Source organism: Thamnophis sirtalis, unplaced genomic scaffold (genome assembly GCF_051295495.1).
Source record: "Thamnophis sirtalis isolate CommonGarterSnake01/CBP01778 unplaced genomic scaffold, rThaSir2_p1.2 scaffold_4, whole genome shotgun sequence".
NCBI lineage: Eukaryota > Metazoa > Chordata > Lepidosauria > Squamata > Natricidae > Thamnophis > Thamnophis sirtalis.
The window spans coordinates 116495877-116517034 of NW_028261384.1; the positions used below are offsets into that span (position 1 = coordinate 116495877).

Below are 21158 nucleotides of genomic sequence, written 5' to 3' on the forward strand. Positions count from 1 at the left end.
TGGTCTTTGTTGCAATGATGGCCTATTTTTCTAGAAGGGGTTTAGCCACCAGGGGGTGCCAGAGGCTCTGGCTTCTTCTCCCAACCTCAAGGGGACATCAAACCCATTCCAGCTCACCAGTCAAAAATGTTTCTATCAACTTCCTAGTTCTCTGTTTTTCTAAAGCTTTGAGACCACTCCTTTCCCAGAGTTAAGGTCAGGAATTGTGGCGCCCATCACCTCTCCTGTGAACCCCCCCTCCCTTTCTCTGTATGGTTACCCTCCCCCAAGCCAAGCCCCCAGGAAGGTGGAGTGATAGATCCTCAGGACTGAAATTCAATCGCTTTCCTTTATTCTTTCTCTACTCTCATTCCCTAAAGCAGCAAAGGAAAAGCCAGAAGAACAGAGGGAGAGGGGGAAAAATATGATTAGGAAGATTAATTACAAGGGGCTGAAGATCTAAGAACTAGGAAGCTGAATAACATAGAGAGGCAAACTAGAGGGGGAATTGGAGGGAAATGGGGAGGTGGAGAACAGAAGAATAGATAAGAGGACTCCAGTGGGAGGAGAAACAGAGTGATGAGGTGGGGAAGCAGCCAGAAGGAGTGCTGAAAGGAATGGGTAGCATTAGAGAAGGAAGATGAGAGGTAACTGGCCCAAATAAAAGGGGATATTGTGCCCCGATACTAATGCCCAAGAGCTACAGTGGTGGGAACCAAGGAAGACAGAAAATTTCCTGGGATCAATAAGTTTCCAAGGAGAGTGGTCCAACTTTTCCCCCTCAATCTGCCTAGAGATTTGGCCACCACCCAGAAGCCAGGTAAGAGCAGTGATTCATCCCTTTCATCTTAATATTTCCCTTGTATTTGCAAGCTCCCAAGTTGTGGGTGGTGAATTACTGACCACAATTGGATTCCAGCAACTCTTTGCAAGAGAACAATGGATGATTGCAAACAAAAGTGATATTTTCCTGCAATCAGAGACAAGAAGGGAAGAGGGCAGCAGATATAGAAGTTGGGATTCCCGGGGGGGGGGGGAAGGAAGAGGTTTGAAATATCTGCGGAAGGGCTGAGGACAAAAAAAGTAAGGGGGCAGAGTATTGAAGCTCTACCGCTTATTATGTGCATTGCACATAATAAATTTGTGCTCCGAGGAGCCTCCCTAAATGCTGTGTGCTCACAGAGATAATTCTTTGAGTTCAAGAACAACTTTATCTTCCTGCCTTATAGAAGTTGTGACTCTACGGTATCCTGATCAGCCAATTCAACCATAGCTTTCTGCCAACAGTGTGCCTTAGCTGCCAAAAAAGCCAACACAGTTCTAGGCTGCATAAACAGAGGGATAGAATCAAGATCACGTGAAGTGTTAATACCACTTTATAATGCCTTGGTAAGGCCACACTTGGAATAACACATCCAGTTTTGATCACCACAATGTAAAAAAGATGTTGAAACTCTGGAAAAAGTGCAGAGAAGAGCAACAAAAATGGTTACGGGACTGCAGGCTAAAACATATAAAGAACAGTTGCTGGAATGTGTCTAGTTTAATGAAAAGAAGGGCTAGGGGTGACAGGATAGCAATGTTCCAATATCTCAGAAGAGGGAGTCAGGCTATTCTCCAAAGCATCTGAGGGCAGGTCAAGAAACAATGGGTGTTTCCACCATAAACATGGAACAGTTGCAAGCATCTGAATTTTGATGACATAACTATGGGGTTGCTGCAAATGTTGTTCGTGGCACGACAAAACCGTGCTCATCAAAATAGCGGTGATAAAATCGCATCGTTAAAGCCGCGACGTCATCACCGTGCGTCATCACCGCTGCGACAACAGCGCGGCAACAGAAGGGCGCTTTAAAACAGCGCCGCAGCAGAAAGCTGATTTCAATTAAGGTAAGGGTTAGGATTAGGTTTAGGTGTTTGTTTTAGGGTTAGGTTTAGGGTTAGGTTTAGGGTTAGGTTAGGGTTAAGTTTAGGGTTAGGTTTAGGGTTAGGTTTAGGGTTAGGTTTAGGGTACTGAGTGCTTGGGAATGCACGGATTTGCCCTCCGCGATTATGTCATCGTGGTAGGGTCGCGTTTTTCCTTAGCGCTTCGAACGGCGCAAATTAGTCTTCGCGCTTATGTCTCCGCAGATAAGGGCTTCGCGGATTTGTGGTGGAACCAATGTTGTTAAGTATGAAAACCGTCATAAGTCACATTTTTCAGTGCCGTTGTAACTTCAAACAGTCACTAAGTCAAGGATTAACTGTTTATTGTATACTTTTGCTAGCATCCAGATAAGATGAGGAAGGAAAACGTCAGTTTCTAGTTTCATTTTCTCTTTTCTTTACTCCCTCCAATCTGTTTTCACTTTGTGAACCAAATACAGTTGAATTGGCAATTTAACCAACTCATTTGTCCCACTGAAACCAGTGAGAATATTCTAACTAGGGCTACACCTATGGAAAGGGGTGTGTCCCTTACTGAATTGGGGGGTGGGGGCTTTGAATCTCATAACCTAGTAATTTCCAGGCTCAAGTATCTGAATTTTGATCATGTGACGATGGGATGTCACAACTGTCGTAAGTATGAAAAATGATCATGTCACTTTTTTGACTGCCGTTGTATCTTTGAACGGTCACTAAATGAACTGCCGTAAGTCGAGGACTACCTGTACAAGGGGGGTCAGTGACATCATCACCCAAATGACAGCGAAGCACGTGATGTCATGGTAGCTTGCATCATAGGGCAATGGGAAACACTGGAGATATGGATAAAACCCTTATTTGCACTTCCAGAGGCTTTTCCCTGCCCTGCTGGGACCTTAATGAGGCTTAAATTCAGGGCCAAAGTACAGGAATCCAAGCCCAGTGGAGATTTCAAATAGCCAGAAAATAACTTAAGGGGTGGAGACCAGCTAAGATGACTTCATTTATTTAAAATGCGTTTATTTCAACGCCTGTTCATTCTTCCTATTAGGAAAGATTGTTTATTCCCAAGAGCTTCATACCTAAGATTAGGCTATCTAAAGGGGCCTCCGGGATTTAAAACAGATGCCACACTCCCCCAGTTACATTGATCTCAACACTGAAACTTGACAATAATGACTATGTGTATTCTGACAATTTTAACCTAGCATGCTGCATGATTCCGTCTAGTCTGTGTACACGTGTGTTTAGTGTGTTTGTATGGGGGAGGGGAACTGCGATGCTTAAAATTTTATTTTATTTATTCGGTTACTTTAACTCCAGAGGACAAATAGACGGCAGGAAAGAGTCCCTGTATGTCTGTGTTGCTCTCTATCCCTGAATTTCTGCAATCTAAACCCTATAGCCCTACCTGAATGAACCATAGTTAGTTACAGTATTTTTCGGAGTATAAGATGCACCTTCCCCCCCTAAAAGAGCGTGGAAATATTGGTGCATCTAATACACTGAATACAGACATTTTTGGCCTTCGAAGCTCCACCCCCGCATCCCATTTTTGTGAAAAATGGGCCATTTTTCGCAAAAATGGGGGTGTTTTTGCCTTCCCCCAGCCCTGCCAAAGCCTGCAGAGGGCTTCTGGGGGCCGGGGAGGACAAATACTTTTTTTCTTACTTACCTCTTTGAATTTTTTTGTGCATTTTATAGTCTGAAAAATATGGTAATCTCAGGTAATTATGTTCTATCTGGCTAAGCAGAGTTTCCCAAAGCCAGCACCTTCTTGGTTATGGCTTAGTTTACAGCCTGGCTCCACGTTCCCAAACTCTTCTGTGCCCTATTGCCAAGTCTGTGATTTTAAAGGGTTGCTGAACTCCTATGTTTTTTTCATTACACATCACTACCAGCCAGGAGAAGCCAGTCCTCGACTTAAGACCACAACTGAGTCCAAAATTTATGTTGCTGAGCGAAATGTTTCTTAAGTGAGTTTTGCCCTGTTTTACGGCTTTTCTTGCTGCTGCTGTTAAGTGAATCATTGCAATTGTTCAGTGGGTAACACCATTGTTATGTGAATCGGGCTTCCCCATTGACTGCTTGTCAGAAAGTCACAAAAGCTGATCGCTTGACCCCAGGACATTGCGACAGGTCACGAATCTGACCCTGTTGCCACGCATCTGAATTTTGATCACGTGACCCATAGAGATGTTGCAACCATTGTTAAGTGTGAAAAATGTACACTTTTTTCCCCAGTTCCATTATAACTTTGAACGGCTACCTGTAAATTAAGAATGTGAATTTTTTCCCCTGTGGTGGGCTGCTGCTTTGGAGGAAGCAGGACCAGTAAAGGAACAAAAGAGGAAAAAAAACATTTAGGTTACTTTGGCATTCCTTGTGAGCTGTCCCATCTAAGGTATAGATGGAGATTCTCAGCCATCCAGGTCTCGGCTGCCCCAAAGGTGATTTTTCAAAAGGCACCTCAACTTCCTTTGTTTTTCTTTGAAGACATTTCTCTTCTCATCCAAGAAGCTTCTTCAGCTTCAAGAAAGCCCAGTTGCCTCTTGAGAAAAGCACCTTTGGGACTCCCGTCTCTAAGATCCTTACCTCCCACCCACCCACTTTAGGAATAGGGCGAAAGTGGCAGGAGGCGCCTTCTTGGCTTCTGGGTGTGGCCCGGGTTATGCGGACACACACAACCGCTGTGACTGATGCCAAGTATGCTTTTTTCGCCCCCGCGACCAGCTGCCCCGACCCCCTTTGTCTCAGCTGCCGGCCTCAAATGCCAGCGGATGAATAAACGAAGCCATCCAACGGCTGAGAGAGCAGCGCCAGATACACTTAACACTATTCCAAAGGAGGGGGGAAAAAAACACCCCACCCAGCCCTTCACTTCGGCACACCCTGCGCGAGAATCGGGGCTGCTCGTTGCATAGCTCGCGTCGCCCGCACCTCCCAGAGGATCATCAGCCCCGCTGGAAGTAAGGGAGAGAGGAAGGGGACGAGGGTCTTTTACGAGCGGAGGCTCACGGGGGAAACTTGGCTGTTTGTTTGGGGGGAAGTTCCTGGGTGGGGAACTCGACCTGTTGAACTCCTCCCGCGCGGTTGGCCGGCCGCTAGCCCCTCGGGAGGTGTGGCGTCTGGTTTTAACCGGCTTTGTTACAAGGGGCTCGCGGAAAGTTTTACTTGCCACGCGACGCGGAGTTCGTCGGGGCACATTGGTTCGCAAAACCCTGGAAAGGCAAAAGAGGGATCTTCTCCGGGGAATGCTGGGAACCGACACAATTCCAAACACCTGCAAAGCATTTGGGAAGCTGCAGGGCTGCCGATGATTCCACTTCGGTTCCAAGAGTAGCAAGAAACAGGTGCCTTTGTTGCAACCCCCCCCCCATCCCCAGCAGTGTTTCCAGGGCATTAAAAAGGAATTCGCGTTATTGATCTCCTCCTTTTCCCCTTCCACAGATGGGACGGAAACTCAGAGGCAGCTTTTCCTGCCATGGCGCTCTCTTAATAATTTGAAATTATATGCCATTTTCCTTTTAAAGGAATAATAGAATGCATGTCCCTAAGGAGCAGGAGCCACCTGTATAAGATGCTGGGTTGGCACAGAAAAGGATTTTGTTTTCAGTGGCCCTGTGACTTCTGTGGCATTTGAAAAAGGCTTTCTAAAATTTTAGCTTCGGATTATAATGTATGCATTTTCCCAGGCAATTTAAGTTTGTCATCCTTGCCTCTTGAGATGCATTGTGTTATATTTGGGACAGCATCTTTATTCTGCATTAATTTAGTGAGGGTACAATTTTATTACTTCAATACTTTGGGTTAGAATAGTGGATCCCAGCCTTTTGGACACCAGGGGCACCGTGGGAAAAGATTTGGGTCAGAGTTGGGATGGATTTGCATGTTGTCTGCATGCCACGGATGGGGCTTAGCTTGTTTCCCGAGTGGTTGGCATGCTGCAGACCCGTGCTGATCATGGATCACAGTTTGGGGGTCCCTGGGTTAAAAATATTAAAAATATATAAAGTGTACGATTGGGTATTGTGGAGCACCATGAGTCATCTGAAATGGTACCTATTCATAGAAATGTACAGCAGTTTTCAAGGAAATGTGATTTTGGGGTTCCCGGACCCCTTTCGGAAGGTCCAGAAAGTCATATATTTTAAAATTCCTAATACAGTAAATTTCAATAGATGTAGCCCATATAAAGGGACGTGGTTGCTCAGTGACTAAGATGCTGAGCTTGGTTCGAATCCCTAGCTCCTGTTACTTGTCCCAGCTTCTGCCAACCTAGCAGTTCGAAAGCATGTATAAATGCGAGTAGAAAAAAAATAGGAACCACCTTTGATGGGAAGGAAAGTAACACCGTTCTGTGCACCTTCGGCGTTTAGTCATGCCGGCCACATGACCATGGAGACATCTTCGGACAGCCCTGGCTCTTCGGCTTTAAAACAGAGATGAGCACCGCCCCCTAGAGTCGGGAATGACTAGCACATAGATGCGAGGGGAACTTTTACATTTACTTTTAGCCCATAAAAAAGAAAAGTGCCTTTGGGGTCCTCCATCGTTTTTAAGCACTGAATCCTGAGACCAAAACGTTTGAGAACTGCTGATCTAATAGAATCATTAACAGAGATAATGCGTTATAGGTAGTCCTTGACTTACCACCTAATTGAGCTTAAAATTTCTCTTGCTAAGTGATGTGTTTGTTAAGTGAATTTTGCCCCATTTTGCAATCTTTCTTGGCATATTTGTTAAGTGAATCACTGCAGTTCTTGAGTTAGTTAACACAGTTGTAAAATGAATCTGGCTTCCTCATATAAGTCAGTTGGAAAACCGTCATAACTCACTTTTTTCGGTGCCGTTGTAACTTTGGTCACTAAGTGAACTGTTCACTAAATGAACTGTTGAAAATCGAGGATTGTCTGTGCCATAATTTTGATTAAGCGTTTGTTTCTCCACTTTTCTCCATGTACTCTATTAAAAGTGATTATATTTGTATAAATTTGTAAGGATGCTGATTAGCTAAAGAATGCAAGGTACTTTAAATATTACAAAGTTATGCAAAATATTACGGTACTGGTTGTATTCTTAATCATCCTGCCTTAAATAACCATCTTCAAAGGATTCCCTTTGTTAGGGAATGCAAAGTGCTTTAAATGTTCCAATGTTATGCAAATAATTACTATGGTTGTATTTTTAATCATGCTCTCTTAAGTAATCAACTTCAAAAGATTCTGCTGTTTTCACTCTGCTTTTGCAATATATATAATTTACTTTTGATTTATTTTCTGCCTCATAAAGCTTCACAGTTCATCTAAATAAGTTAATTGCTTGGCAAGACCTTTTAGGGAATAGTCTGAAGTCCTATGGAGGAATCCATGTGGAATCCATTATAAAATTGATCATTCCTGTGGATTCTTGAGAAATGAATTGCAGGCACAAGAGATCTTTGGTTATAACTCTAGGTGGGGGACCCTTTTGAGATGTTTTTCTTCCCAGACATGATTCTCCTCTTAGGAAGGTGTCACCCCAAACCGAGGCATCAGTGGTGGTCCCTTTCTCTTGATTTCTTGAGTTATGCCAGCAGATAAGGAAAGGAAGCTTTGGAAGAGCAGAGCTGCCCAATCAAGGTTATTTTCCAGTTCTAATTCCTTTTCTAAGTTAACCTATGCAGAAGGGTATGCATGTGAAGCATTGCAATGTGTAGGTACAACTGAATGCACCTAGAAACAAATTGGGTGAATACTTTGGGGTTTGTTACTGAGTAAAGTAAAGAGTGCCAAAGAATTGAGGCCTTTGAACTATGGTGCTGGAGAAGACTCCTGCGAGTCCCTTGGACAGCAAGATGATCAAACTGGTCAGTCCTAGAGGAGATCAACCCTGACTGTTCTTTAGAAGGCCAGACGCTGAAGATGAAACTTAAATACTTTGCCCACCTAATGAGAAGGAAGGACTCACTGGAGAAGAGCCTAATGCTGGGAACGATTGAGGGCAAAAGAAGAAGGGGACGACAGAGAATGAGGTGGCTGGATGGAGTCACCGAAGCAGTAGGCGTGAGCTTAAATGGACTCCAGAGGATGGTAGAGGACTGGAAGGCCTGGAGGAATATCATCCATGGGGTTGTGATGGGTTGGACATGACTTCACAACTAATAACAACAACAACTGAGTAAATATATTCTTATAAAGGATTATTTGTAACACAGGGTTGACATGAGAGATCCTTGGTGCTCTCTGAGCTCGCTTGTTTTCTTACATACATTTCATTACCCAAACTAGTCCAGCACTGATGATGTTACCTAGTTTGGGTAATGCAACATTTGCAAGGAAATAAGCAAGCTCAGAGGGCACCAAGGACCCCTCATATCCAGGTGAGGCTGAAGACTTCATTTCTTTGCTGGAGATGAGCTAGAGGTGTTTCCAGGTAAATCTATGCTTGGTTCACCCATCAACAACAGTGATTTAACAGAATAACATAATTAGAAGGGACCTTGGAGGTCTTCTAGTCCAACCTCCTGCTCAAGCAGGAAACCCTGTACTATAGTTTCCACCCATCGCTTCTTGTCCTGCCTTCAGATGCTTTGGAGAATAGCTTGACTCCTCCTTCTTTGTGGCAGATATTGGAACACTGCTATTAGCTTTGTGTAAATATACCCAATTTTCTGGGCTCATTTATCATTAAACCAAACCCCAAATCATAGCTTATCGTGATGTGTGAGCCCAATCTTCTCATTAGGCCCAGAGAACATCATTTTTGGGTGGCAACCCTCAGGTGTTTCTCTTGCCAGATTGGCTGCAGTAATCAGTTAAAGAAGGCAGTTGGAAAAGCTGTACTGTGTCTTTGTTTGCTAGTGTCCTCAAGCTTTAAAAATGTGTAAGGTTAAAGAGGTTCAACTCTCTCCTGGAACCTGGCAGCCCTTCCAATGTAATGGTGCAGAATTCTGAACTGATTTTCAAGCTGGGTGGGAACTTTGAGTCCCATAGATTCAACCTATCCCAAAGGTGGCAGAGGAAGGACAGGGGAAATAAAATGTACCCAGTGTGGAAATTGTGAAGTGATAATGTATGCAATAAAGATCAAACGTTTTCTTGATCTGTTGACACACAATGGTGTATTTATAGGATTGCTTCAGTCCAAAGGCTGAATCTACTTCTGAATGAAGTACTGAATCACATACAGTATATATACATTGAACAGATCAGAGGATGGCAGAGGACAAGGCCATTAGTGCTTCATCCCTGTTAGCATACATTTTTCTTTCCACAATGAGACAAAAAATAATCTCATTTTGAATGGAAAAAAGTTAAGGTGTCAAGGAAGGGAACCTGTGATCCCAGTTTTGCTGTCCAGAAAGTGGCTATCAATGCTTGGTCAATTGGAGAAACTTCAAGTGGACTGAATCATAATCATGCTAAAGGTCCAATATGGTCCAATACAAAATGTGCACATTGGCTTGTCTAATCTTTGCTGCTCTATGACTTCTTTGCAGAAGTTACTGGGTGGCCAACGTAGAATTGCCTTTGAAGAGCAGCTTTAAATGTGACTTTTGAGGTGTCACTTGCTTGGTTTAGTACTTTCTCTTTGAGAACCACAGGATGGACGAGGTAAAAGTCAAGATTGCAGGTGTTTTATCTGGAGTTCTCAAAGGCAAATGATTTATGGAAGCGCCTCATACATAGCCAGAGTAGGCCCATAGGCTGTGCTGAAAGTTTCCCCATTCCTGCCTTGTAACCTATAAATTGGAATCATAATTCTTACATAAACATACCTTCTAAAGATGCAGAAACAAGAAACAGATCATTCAACAGAGCAGGATAGCAATGAAAGAATCTTGAACAGGTTTCAGTTGAACTATGTGGCTTTGAAATTGGATAGTAGAAAATGCTTTGAATATTTTCTCTCTTTACATAACTTTAGGGGTACAGTCTAAACAAGAGGTCAGGGTTAGATTATCCAAAATATTAGCATTGGGTGGGAGTTGGAGAGAACAGAGCGGCAGAGAAATTTGTAAAAATGATTTGTGTATAAAGATATATTTGGGGACGACAGACCAGGAGAAGTGTTTGTAGATGCCAGATATAGTTGCTGCAGCATTTCAAGATGTAGTGCAAAGTGTGAATATTAATCCGCTCATTACTGCAAAATTATGTTTAGTGCATGGAATTATTTTGGAAGTTTACAATTCTAATTGAACTTCATTGTTAAAAGCGATCCCTTTATTTTAACCTAAAGTTTTTAAGACATGAATGATAAATCTGTGGCCCCCTTAAATTTGTTTGAACGCCTGTAATTGACTACCCTGGTTGCATCTGATAAAAACGGAAGTGCATGAACACTTAAAACGGTTTCCTCTCTGCTATAGGAGAAATATGTTCAGCATAGAATCTTGGAAAATAGGGCCTGTTTGGAGGAAGGGTAAGATGCGCATTTTGAGCTTAGTTTGGGGGTGGGAGGAGAACTATGCTTTCCTAAATGTAATCTATTATTGAATTCAGTGGAACTTAAGTTCAAAGCAAACATGCATAGAGTAAGAGAAAAATGCTATAAGGTAGGTGGGAACAGTCAAATAGGGCCCCAAGACTTTGACTCCCTCGGGATTGCATCACCAAACTTTGTAGTAAATAGCCCTGTTTGTCTAAGGGCATGCCTAATTCTTTTTACAAGCAAAATAAGCACTAAAATAGATAGGTTAAGCATCTTGAACCTTTTCTAAAGCAATTAATCACCCCTAGGAGTGTTGGACTGTGTTGAATGAATGTGGAGTGAAACACTTTATAGGCTCTTTTTTTAAAAAAAATTATTTTATGAAAGTTTTAAAAAGAAAAAAATGCAAAGTAATATGGAATAAGAAAGAAAAAAGGAATAAAAGAGAAAGCTAAACTGTAACAAGAAAAAAGTAGAAGAAAAATAGGAAAGAAAAAAAATATATAGAGGCTTCCAATTTTTACACCAGTAAATGTACTCTTTTTCTATAAAGTTATGCCATGAGTCTCTTCTTTCCATAATCTATTCTAATAGCCAAAAGCATAGATCAGAAGTTCATTGTTTTCTGTTTTATGAAAAAAGTCTGCAAGTGGTTTGTAGAGAGCAGTAGATGTAGATATTGTCTTTTCTCTAATCAAACAGGGCAATTTGGTCATTTCGGCAAGTTCTACCATCTTCATGGTTCCCCTTCTTTTTAACTAACAGTGACCTACCATAAACTCAACATGAGGAGTTTCCAGACAAACTGGGGTGTGTGTCTTTGTGGGTGGAACAATAGTTGTCTTCTTGCAAATCACCTCTGGAGTTTCCTTCTTTATCTGGAACCTTCTGTGTTTGTGTACTTCTCTCTTGAATTTTTTTCTCTCTTCAGAAGTTGTTGAGGAAGAGTTAAAGTTACTGGACAGCTGCAAAAAAAAACAACAAATTTGACCATGTAAATACTTAATTTCATCCTGACCTTTGGTCAAGCTGTGAAGTGCCAGAACTAAGCCATGGTATTAGGACATTTCAAAACCTCTCCTGTGTGTTGTTTGAAGGGGGGGGAGGGAGGAAAAAAATGAGTTAACAACCTGAACAAATCAAGGCACTGCTGTGGAGAAGTGTATGAGGATAGAGTTGGGGGGAACAACCTTGAATGCTAAAATGTGTCAACTCAAACTGCTATCTAGCTTTTAACTATTCAATTCAATTTATTTATTTATTTTTTTAAAAAAGAAACGGCAATTACATGTCATTTTTTAAATATTTCATTCATATTAGTATTTTTTGGGGGGGATAATGCCCCGAGAAAGCCAGTTTGTTGAATTCTGTTCATACATAGAATTAAATCAAAAGAAACTTCCCAGGACCTCTCATTACGCCTCTAATGATCTACCAGCAATCCTGCCATTGGTGACTTTTCGGAGGAAGACTACATACAACCTTATCAGTTCAACTACTGTAGTAGGGTCATCAACTGCCCTGGCTGGGAACGATGGGAGTTATTATCTGGTGCTGCGATAAATCATCCACTTTTCAGCAACTCTTTATCTACTCCCCAAAATATTTATATAGCCAATTCAGAGAATTTGAAGCCGCTTGTGTTTGTTTCTTGAATATTGTTTACAACAACCTGTTTTATTACAGTTGGCAGCTGAGAATGAAACTGCATTACTTAACCTGGGTGGTCCATTGCAAGTTAGGCACCCAGCCCTGGCATCTTTGGACAGCTGCCAGATCTCCAGTTTCTCAATAGAACTCATAACCAGCATTTATTCTAAGCTTCCTGCAGGGAAAGAAAAACAAGCTTTCCCCCTCAGGCATTTTTTTTTAAAATGAGTCTAATTAAGCACTTAGTTCAGTGTTTTTTTCAACTTTGGCAACTTTAAGATGGGTAGACTTCAATTCCCAGAATCCTGTTGGCCAGGAAATTCTGGGAGTCGAAGTCCACCCATCTTAAAGGTGCCAAGGTTGAGAAACACTGATTTAGGTTTTCCAGGGGAATCTAAAATGACATTAACATTTAGGTGTATTGTAGGTATCAGAAATGGTATATACTCAATAATCTGACTCGGAGTGCTTGGAGGACAGCAACGTAGCATCCTGGATGGTTCTTTATCGCCTTAAAGCTGAATTTAACAGATCTTGAGCCTATCATCTAGGCATGTTAGCTATTCCTGCCAGCTTAGTATTACCCCAAAATTTGGTAAGTTCCCCTTCTACCCTCATTAAATCATTTATGAAGATATTGAAGAATACTGGGCCAAAGATGGAACCTTGTGGTACCCCACTGCTTACTTACCTCCCTTTAGATGTAGTACGATTAAGGAGTACTCGTTGAGTACTATTTGTCAGCCAGTTACAAATCCATCTGATGGTGATGTTATCTATCCCACCTTTTTCCAGCTTACTAGGAAGTTGGTTGTGATCTACTTTGTCGAATGCCTTTGAAGTTTAAGTATATTATGTTCACAATGTTTAGCTGGTCTACTAATCTAGTCACTGTGTTGAAGAATGAAATAACATTGGCATGATCTGCTTGTATTGATACCCCTGTCCCTCATAGTGATTCCTTGCTAAACATTCTTACTAATTCTACAAAGGGAAATAAAAGAGGACTGGATCTCCATGATGGAACAGATTATTTCAAGCAGGAGAGTCCAATCCCTGGAAGGTCTAGAAAAACTCTTGAGATTTGACAGATTAGCTTTGATACTTTTCTTCAATAAGCAATATAGTAACTGTCCCCAATCTTCCTGGCCTCTGCTGCAAAACAGGTTCAGAACTCGAGTGATTTGACAGTTGAAATTACCTTTAATATAACTGAATCCTGAGCTACATGTGAAGGGAGAAAGCAAGTTTAAGGGACATGGGCCCTTCCATGTGGCATATACAGGGCGGGGCATAACCTTTTCCTAGGGGGTCACAGCAAGATCGACAGCAGTTTACAACTTCCGCGACACCTCATTTTAAAGCCCATAAAAAACTGAATTGAATGAGCTATTAAATGTTAAATTTGCTTTAAGAATGGCTGGAAAATTTGATTCGGAAGAACAAAGCTCCTTGCATGCGTGCAAATGCGACTCAGCAATTGTTAAAGGAAAACAATGTCGAATTTTGGGGCAATGACGTCTGGCCGGGAAATTCGCCAGATCTCAATCCAGCAGAGAACATTGGGGCCATAATTAAGGATGAAGTGGAAGCTCTGATGATTCAGGAGCAAGGTCAAAATCGATATTCGGTTGAAACTTTGAGAATGAATTTGGAAACTGTGTTGAAAAATCTGGAAAATCGAACGGAACTGTTTGAAGATTTGTTGTGTTCTTATCCACCTCGTTTGAATGCTGTTCGAAGGGCTAATGGTGGTCATACTGACTATTAAATCGTGTCAATAAACTCAGTTTTTGATGGGCTTTCGAATGGTGTATGAATTATTTGTGTTGTTATTACAAGTGTTGCTGTGACCCCCTAGGAAAAGGTTATGCCCCGCCCTGTATTCATTCTCCTAGCAGCTATCTGTTTAATTTGTTTAATGCACGGTTTCCTCCCTTCGGAAACTTTAAGATGCATGGACTTCAATTCCCAGAATTCTTCAGGAAGCATTTCATACTAAGGAATTGTAGGAATTGAAGTCCTCATATTTTAAAGCCACTGAGGTTGGGAAACACTGGCTTAATGGTAGGGCTTGCCCTAAATCCTGAAGGTCTGCGTGCTTGCTAAACATTTTAGAATTGGGCTAGGAACATTGAGAATTGGGGTTCTGACATCTTTTAGAGCCTTAGATGAGTTATGTTAAACTTGAGGGATATAAATTCAAAATTGTATCTTATCTTCACAAATTAACAACCTGGGATCACCAAAGTTGGCTTTCCCCCTCATTTTTATTGCTCCAAAAGTATAACCTGCCGCCATTCACTGGTATATTTTCTTGCATGGTCAGTTCGCAACCTTGAAATCCTTGAATTTGGAAACAAGCAGATGGCTGTAGCAGCTTGTGTGTGGATTCTCACACATTGCATAGAGTCAAAGTGTGATAGGTTTTTGAACCAGCCATTTGACTTGATATCAAGTGTGAAACCCAACCATTGAGGCTTACTCCTCCCAAAATGTAAAACAAATCATAGCTTAGCATGAAGTATTGTTCTAAGTAGTGAACAGTGCAAATTAGCATGTTAACAATTAAAGCAAGGGGAAGAGCCACTGTACATCGCTCGCCCCTTTAAATTGCACTGCAATGAAGTGTCTTCCTCATGCTAAACTTTATGGTCCTAAATGCCAAGCTTGGAAGCAACCTATGCACTTGTTGCATTTTGCATCATGTAGCGCAATTGTGAAGATGGTTCTTCTCCAGTCCCATGATTTTGGGGAAGGTCAAGCTGCTATTTTCCAATTCCCTCATTATATCTGCTAAATATTCCATCTTTCTCTATGGCTCCAGGCGAAGGCAGAAACATGACGTTCCTCAAACTGAGTGTGGGTGTTTGAATAAGGGCCTTCAGTGCTCCCCTTGCTGTTCGGGATCAAGGCGGGGTAGGGGGGTCCTTCCTGAATCAATGCTCCATTCATCCACTTGGCGTCATAGCCAGGGTAAGAGGTGGGAGGGAGAGTTGATGGAATGCAAAGGCAAAGTGTGCCAGGAGTTATGGGGGTGCCCTTTGGTTGGAGATCATGAGACAAAATGTGTTGCCAGTCAATGCTGGTTGGGAAGAAGTTTTGCGCAAAATGCTTCATTCCATTGTTGTCTCCTTCGCCTTGTTATGGTGGATGGCAAATTTCAATTGGTTTGCAAGTAGTTCTCAACTTGCAACCATCCAAGATTCTTTTAAACTTTTATCTCTTTGCTCAGGTCTCTCCTCCCCATACTTGATAAGGTAATCCTCATTTGGAAACTGTTTGGTGACCATTCACAGTTACAATGGTAATCAAAATGCAATGTTATAACCAGTGCTCAGATTTACAGGCTTTGCAGATCTGTAAGGCTAAAGGTCATAAGCACAGTCCTGGTTATGTTTAGTGACCGCTTTGCTTAATGACCAAATTGCCAGTCCCTGTTGTGATCACTGAATTAGAACTACTGTGTGAAATTGATTTTCTGAATGGTTGTATGGAAATACAGCTAGTCCTCAACTTACAATCACAACTGAGCCCGAAACTTTTGTGGCTGAATGAGACTTTCGTTAAGTAAATTTTGCTCAATTTTATGACCTTTCCTGCAACAGTCGTTAAATGAATCACTGCAGTTGTTAAATTAGGGTTGTTAAGTGAATCTGGCCTCTCCATTGACTTCGCTTGTCAGATGATTGCAAAAGGTGATTACATGACCCTGGGGCACTGCAACCATCATAAATATGGATCAGTTGCCAAGTGTCTGAATTTTGATCATGTGACCACAGGGATGCTGCAACATCCCTCTGTCATAAGTGTGAAACGCTCATAACTCACTTTTTTCAATACCCTTGTAACTTTGAGCAGTTACTAAATGAATTGTTATAAGTTGAGGACTATCTGTACTGTAATTTTACAGGATTGTTTGAGCATATTTTATATTATACATTGGAGCTATGACATCGTTTGAGGGGTGGGCAAAGGGTGCTTTTGGTGTTAAGTGGCATCCTGGGATAGAGGGCTTCAAAAATTGGGCAGGACACAATGAAGTTTTGAGTTTTGCAAAAGTTTGATTTAAATATTAATGTAGCTAAAAATAAATTAATTTGATACAATTAGATTACTTCCTATTTGTTTGATACTTCTTTCTTTCACATTAAAATTTGTCAGAATATTCATGAACCGGCAGAGACATGGTAACAAGGTTGGCCAATGGGGCTTGTTTGGAAAAAAGAAAGTTAAGTTTGGGCATGGCTTAACTGCAGCTCTGAAAGTGCTGTGCAAAAAAGAAACAGAAACTAATATAGTCTGGACTTGTCTGCTGAAATGAAACTGTTCTCTGCTGTTGATATTGTATATATTTATTCATATGATATTATGCATATAAAGAAGTTAATGAATCCTTCTGAATCTATTACCTGTGCGTGCTTTCTGGATTTGATTTTTGCAACAAACTGACAAAATTCACATTTTGATAGCAGTTCAGGAGAGGACACGTGTTGTCCTCCCGTAACCGCTTAGGGGCCCACTAATAATTAAAAAAAATTACAAAATGCAGGTATAATTTGCATCAATAGCATTCCTGTAAAAAGAGAAGCTGTGGCATTTGAAAATTATTGTAATTGCAGCCTGGTAGACGTTTAGGGTGCCAAATCATGCTTGCCCTCAACAAAATATGAATTATGCATGGAAATCAACAATAACAAAGCGTATCATTGGTAACTGAGAAGCAGGAAGCTCAAAACGCCGCTTAAGCGTGAATCAAAACTGGCTTGAGATAGTTAAAATCTCAGATATTTAAAAACGTGGAGGTTCTGGGGTTGTAACAACAAAGGGGACAAGTAACCACAGAATTCTGCTGGCAGCAAAAAGGGATGGAATTTCCCATCTTCAAGTCGATACTGTCTGGAAAGAGATGCCAGACACGAGCAGGTGGGTTTGATCCAAAAATAACTAGAGGGAATGAATGGCCGAGGGCCAAACAGTGGAATAACTTTTGTACTTTCAATACTTCCATTTTGAGTTTCAGCTCCATTTAAAAGAAAAAGAAAAGATCAATGGGGCAGACAAAAACTCATAGTAAATGTGTTATATGGAGGAATGAACGAAAGGATTTTAATTAAACCATGCCTTGTAAGCCTTTCTGCTTCTAAGAACTTTTAATCCCCCCCCCTTTTTGAAATTTTGCTCTGACATAAAGTAGGGAAGGGAACAAAACAGGTTAATGTAGGTTTTACATGTTTGATCGATACCAGGGGGGTGGAATTGGTTCCTGAAGAAAATGATTCAGGATGCTAAATTGGAAAGAGGGGGTAAAATTGATGTAGAGGTTTATGGGGGTGCTAGGTTTGTGGGGTGGAAATAAAGTCTTGGGCACAATATTTTTCCTATTCCATCTTATGCTTAACAGAACTAAAAAAAAAAACTTTATTGGTAACTAAAGTTGCCAAGGGCTTTGTTAATAAAATGTCCTGACAACAAAATATGTTAGCAAATCTGGCTTGCATATTTTGTATTTAAAAGAATCTACCACTATGAAGGAACGCTTTATATTTATTTACTAAATATGTACATCTTTTGGATTTTTGGAAAAATGGCTAATAAAAAAAATAACTAGAACAACGACTCATTTCTTTGAAAATAGGAATAATTTAACTTGCTTTAAAAAACGGAAACAATAGGAACAAGAGTGCTGATATGCTCAGGAATCCAAATTCCATGTCAAGCATTGGATTTTGGGTGGACTTTCAGGATGACGAAGTTCTAATTACAGATATCATAAGCCAGTTTTGTATTTAAGCATTATCTGGTTGCCATAAGTGACAGAAGAATTATGGGCAGGTTTAACGATCAGGCTGATGGAAAAAGGTTGTCTCTCCTTTGTGGTCTAAAATTAGTATAAAAATGTCTGATTCATTACAGACTTTCAGCAAGAAACTCTGAGCTTAAGTTCTCTTTTCTGTCTGATCCCAGTTGGCCAATAAATTTTTTTGTGGATTTGGAACCTTCATTTACAAGGCTGTTATGAGAAATGAGTTCATATTTCCTGAAATAGGCCACGGCTGGCTTGTTTGATAAACCTGGATTAGGACAATATATTATTCTAAACTAGTGATTCCCAACCTTTTTTTGGCCAGGCCCCACCTAAGCATCTTTAAAATCCTGACGCCCCCCCTACTCCCCGTCATATAATTCGTACTTTACTCAAAAAGTGAACTCTACTCACATGGAGGAAAGCCTAAAAGACCATTAACTTGGTTTAAACAAGGTTCAAATTGCCCCCATTAAAAATCAAATTGCCCCCCTGTGGGGTGCGGCCCCCACATTGGGAAGCATTGTTCTAGACAGAGACTCAATTCACTTTTGTTAAAAAGAAACAAGGAAAGGAAGGGAAGTCTGCAAAGAGGAGAGAGAGGTAAAGATTAAAGAACTGACCAAATCTGGATTCACCAATTGGTTAAGAGTTAGAATTATATACAATAGCAAGGTTGGAAGGGACCTTAGTGGTCTTCTAGTCCAACCTTCTGTTTGAGCAGGAGATCTTGTCCCATTCTAGATAAATGGTTGGTGATGGTTAAATTTGATACCTTCTGAAAAGCTGAAAACATATGCTCCATCTTTCTCAAAAGCAGATTGTTTCAAATTGTACTCGTGAGTTCCCCTTAAAAGCGGTGTTTCTCAGCCTTGACAATTTGAAGATGTTTGGACTTCAATTCACAGAATTCCTCAATCATCATGGCTGGCTAAAGAATTCGGTTCCACCACAAATGCGCGCACAACAAAAGCGCGCCTGACTAAACCGCGGTGTCTAAAGCGCGGTGACAAAACCGTGCAACGAATGAGCGATGAATTAGCCCTAAAGCGCGCCGACAGAAGCGCGCTGTAACGTAACCCTAAACCTAACCCTAACCCTAACCCTAAACCTAAACCTAACTCTAAACCTAACCGTAAATCTTACCTTAAATTAAATCGCACTTCTGTCGGCGCGCTGTTGTCGGCGCGCTGTTGTCGGCGCGCTTTTCACATCGCGGTTTTAGCGCCGCGGTGTTGTCGGCGCGCTTATGACGTTCGCGCTTTTGTCGGGTCACGAAGAATTCTGGGAGTTGGAAGTCCGTGCTATCTCAAGTTGCCACTGAGAAACACTACTCTAAAGCATCACATTTATAACAGAATCTTCTGGGCTTTTTTTTTTGCAGATTAACATCAAATTCACCAGAGATCATGTCAGAAGGGGATCGACCAAAAAGTGGTCTGAGTTTAGCCAGCAGTACAGCCACCATCTCTTCAGTTTCCATGGGAACAAAGGTGAGGACCTGGAATTGGTGGGAATCTGACAAATGAGACATAAAAATGAGTCATTTACCATTTATTCACCTATATTTGTTTTTTTCTGAGTGTTGTTGGGCTGTCATTCAGTCTTATTTTCAAAGAACTTCAAAGTAATTGGTTATCTTTGGGGTCAAACACTTGTGCTTTTTAAAAGCACAACACTAGAATCCCATTCCAAGAAAGAAGGAAAGCTAAAAACTTGCATAACAACTACTAATCCTCAAATATTTACTCTTGTCCTTATATATCTGCATTAGCCATTGGTGTTATCTTGATGGTTTGAAAAGAAAATTTCTGCTTGTGACCTTCAGTTCCTTAGAAAGATAAAGCACTTTTCAAGGAATAAAGCCACAATATAATAGCCTCCTATGCACCTAGACAAACTTTTAATGGTTTAAATATCTCATTTATACCTTATGGCGCATTAATAACAATTAAAATGTCAATTGCTTACTATGAGAAATAGGACGCTCGCTCCCTTTGGGGCTAAGGCTAAGTAACATTATACAAAGCACAGAAAAGGAATTAAAAGTAATAAGTAAAAAATAATGGAGGCAAGTAATGAAGGAAAACAAAATAAGATACAGTTAAATCCATAAATATATGAACCATTCACCGTATATTTTTGTCCTAGTTCAGACTACACTGACATTCATCAAGTCCAGCCGTACATTTGCACATTGCTTTGAGTCTTTGAACTTCTCCTTTTGAGGATCTTATCAATTTCACCCAAACAAAACTTACTTTCTTCCACTTCCTTTTGATCCATTCACTTTTTTTCTGCCTCTAATGGTTACAACTAATGAATCAACATTTGATCCAAAAAGCAGACCTTATACCTGCGGTGAAAACATCAGGTAGAAAAAAAAAAGTTTTCTGACACAATTCTCATTTGTTCTTTGTATAGGGCCAGCTTCCTTGATATTTCCTACAATGATTCACTTTTATGTTCAGTTCACATTCATTCATTCATTTTCATTACAAGTAGTCCTTAACTTACAACCATAATTGAGCCCAAAATTCCTGAGTGAGAAATATGTTAAGTGAGTTTTGCCCCATTTTGCAACTTTTCTTGCCACATTTGTTAAGTGAATCACTGCAATTGTTCAATTAATAACACAGTGGTTAAGTGAATATGGCTTCCCCTTTGACTTTGCTTGTCAGAAGATCGCAAAAGGGGGATCCCACAACTCTGGGCACTGCAACCATCATAAATGTGTGTCAGTTGTCAAGCATCTGAGCCATGGCGGCACAGTAGTTAGAGTGTAGTACTTCTGCTGCCTGCTGGCTGCCTGCAGTTTGGCAGTTCAAATCTCACCAGGCTCAAGGTTGGTTCAGCCTTCCATCCTTCTGAGGTGGGTAACATGAGGACCCAGATTGTTGGGGGCAATAGGCTGACTCTGCAAACTGCTTAGAGAAGGCTGTAAAGCTATATATAAGTCTAAGTGCTACTACTATCTGATTCACATGACGATAGGATGCTGCAATGGCCATAAATAGCAATAGCAATAGCAGTTAGACTTATATACCGCTTCATAGGGCTTTCAGCCCTCTCTAAGTGGTTTACAGAGTCAGCATATTGCCCCCACAGTCTGGGTCCTCATTTTACCCACCTCAGAAGGATGGAAGGCTGAGTCAACCCTGAGCCGGTGAGATTTGAACTGCCGAACTGCAGATAACAGTCAGCTGAAGTGGCTGCAGTAGAGCACTCTAACCACTCTGCCACCTTGGCTCATAACATAAATGGTCATAACTGACTTTTTTCAGTGCCATTGTAACTTCGAATAGTCACTAAATGAACTGTTGTAAATTGAGGACTCTGTTTCACTCACTCGCTCATCCATTCCATCGATGTTACTATATTCCCACTGTTGCAATTTATATTC

The 21158-nt window shown here is 41.1% G+C and overlaps 1 protein-coding gene across 4 annotated transcripts in view; it reads left to right on the forward strand.

Moving 5' to 3' along the window:
* Positions 1-480: 480 nt before the first annotated feature.
* Positions 481-21158, forward strand: part of PLEKHA4 (pleckstrin homology domain containing A4) — a 66248-nt gene continuing 45570 nt past the window's right edge. For 3 of the 4 annotated variants that reach the window (XM_087713850.1, XM_087713848.1, XM_087713851.1), the window contains exons 1-2: positions 481-799; positions 19140-19248. In XM_087713850.1, coding sequence (XP_087569976.1) covers positions 19165-19248 — 84 coding nt within the window. In that variant the 5' untranslated portion in view covers positions 481-799; positions 19140-19164. Of the gene's footprint in view, positions 800-4813; positions 4854-19139; positions 19249-21158 lie in introns of those variants that run through there. The other variant, XM_087713849.1, reaches the window with a different exon arrangement.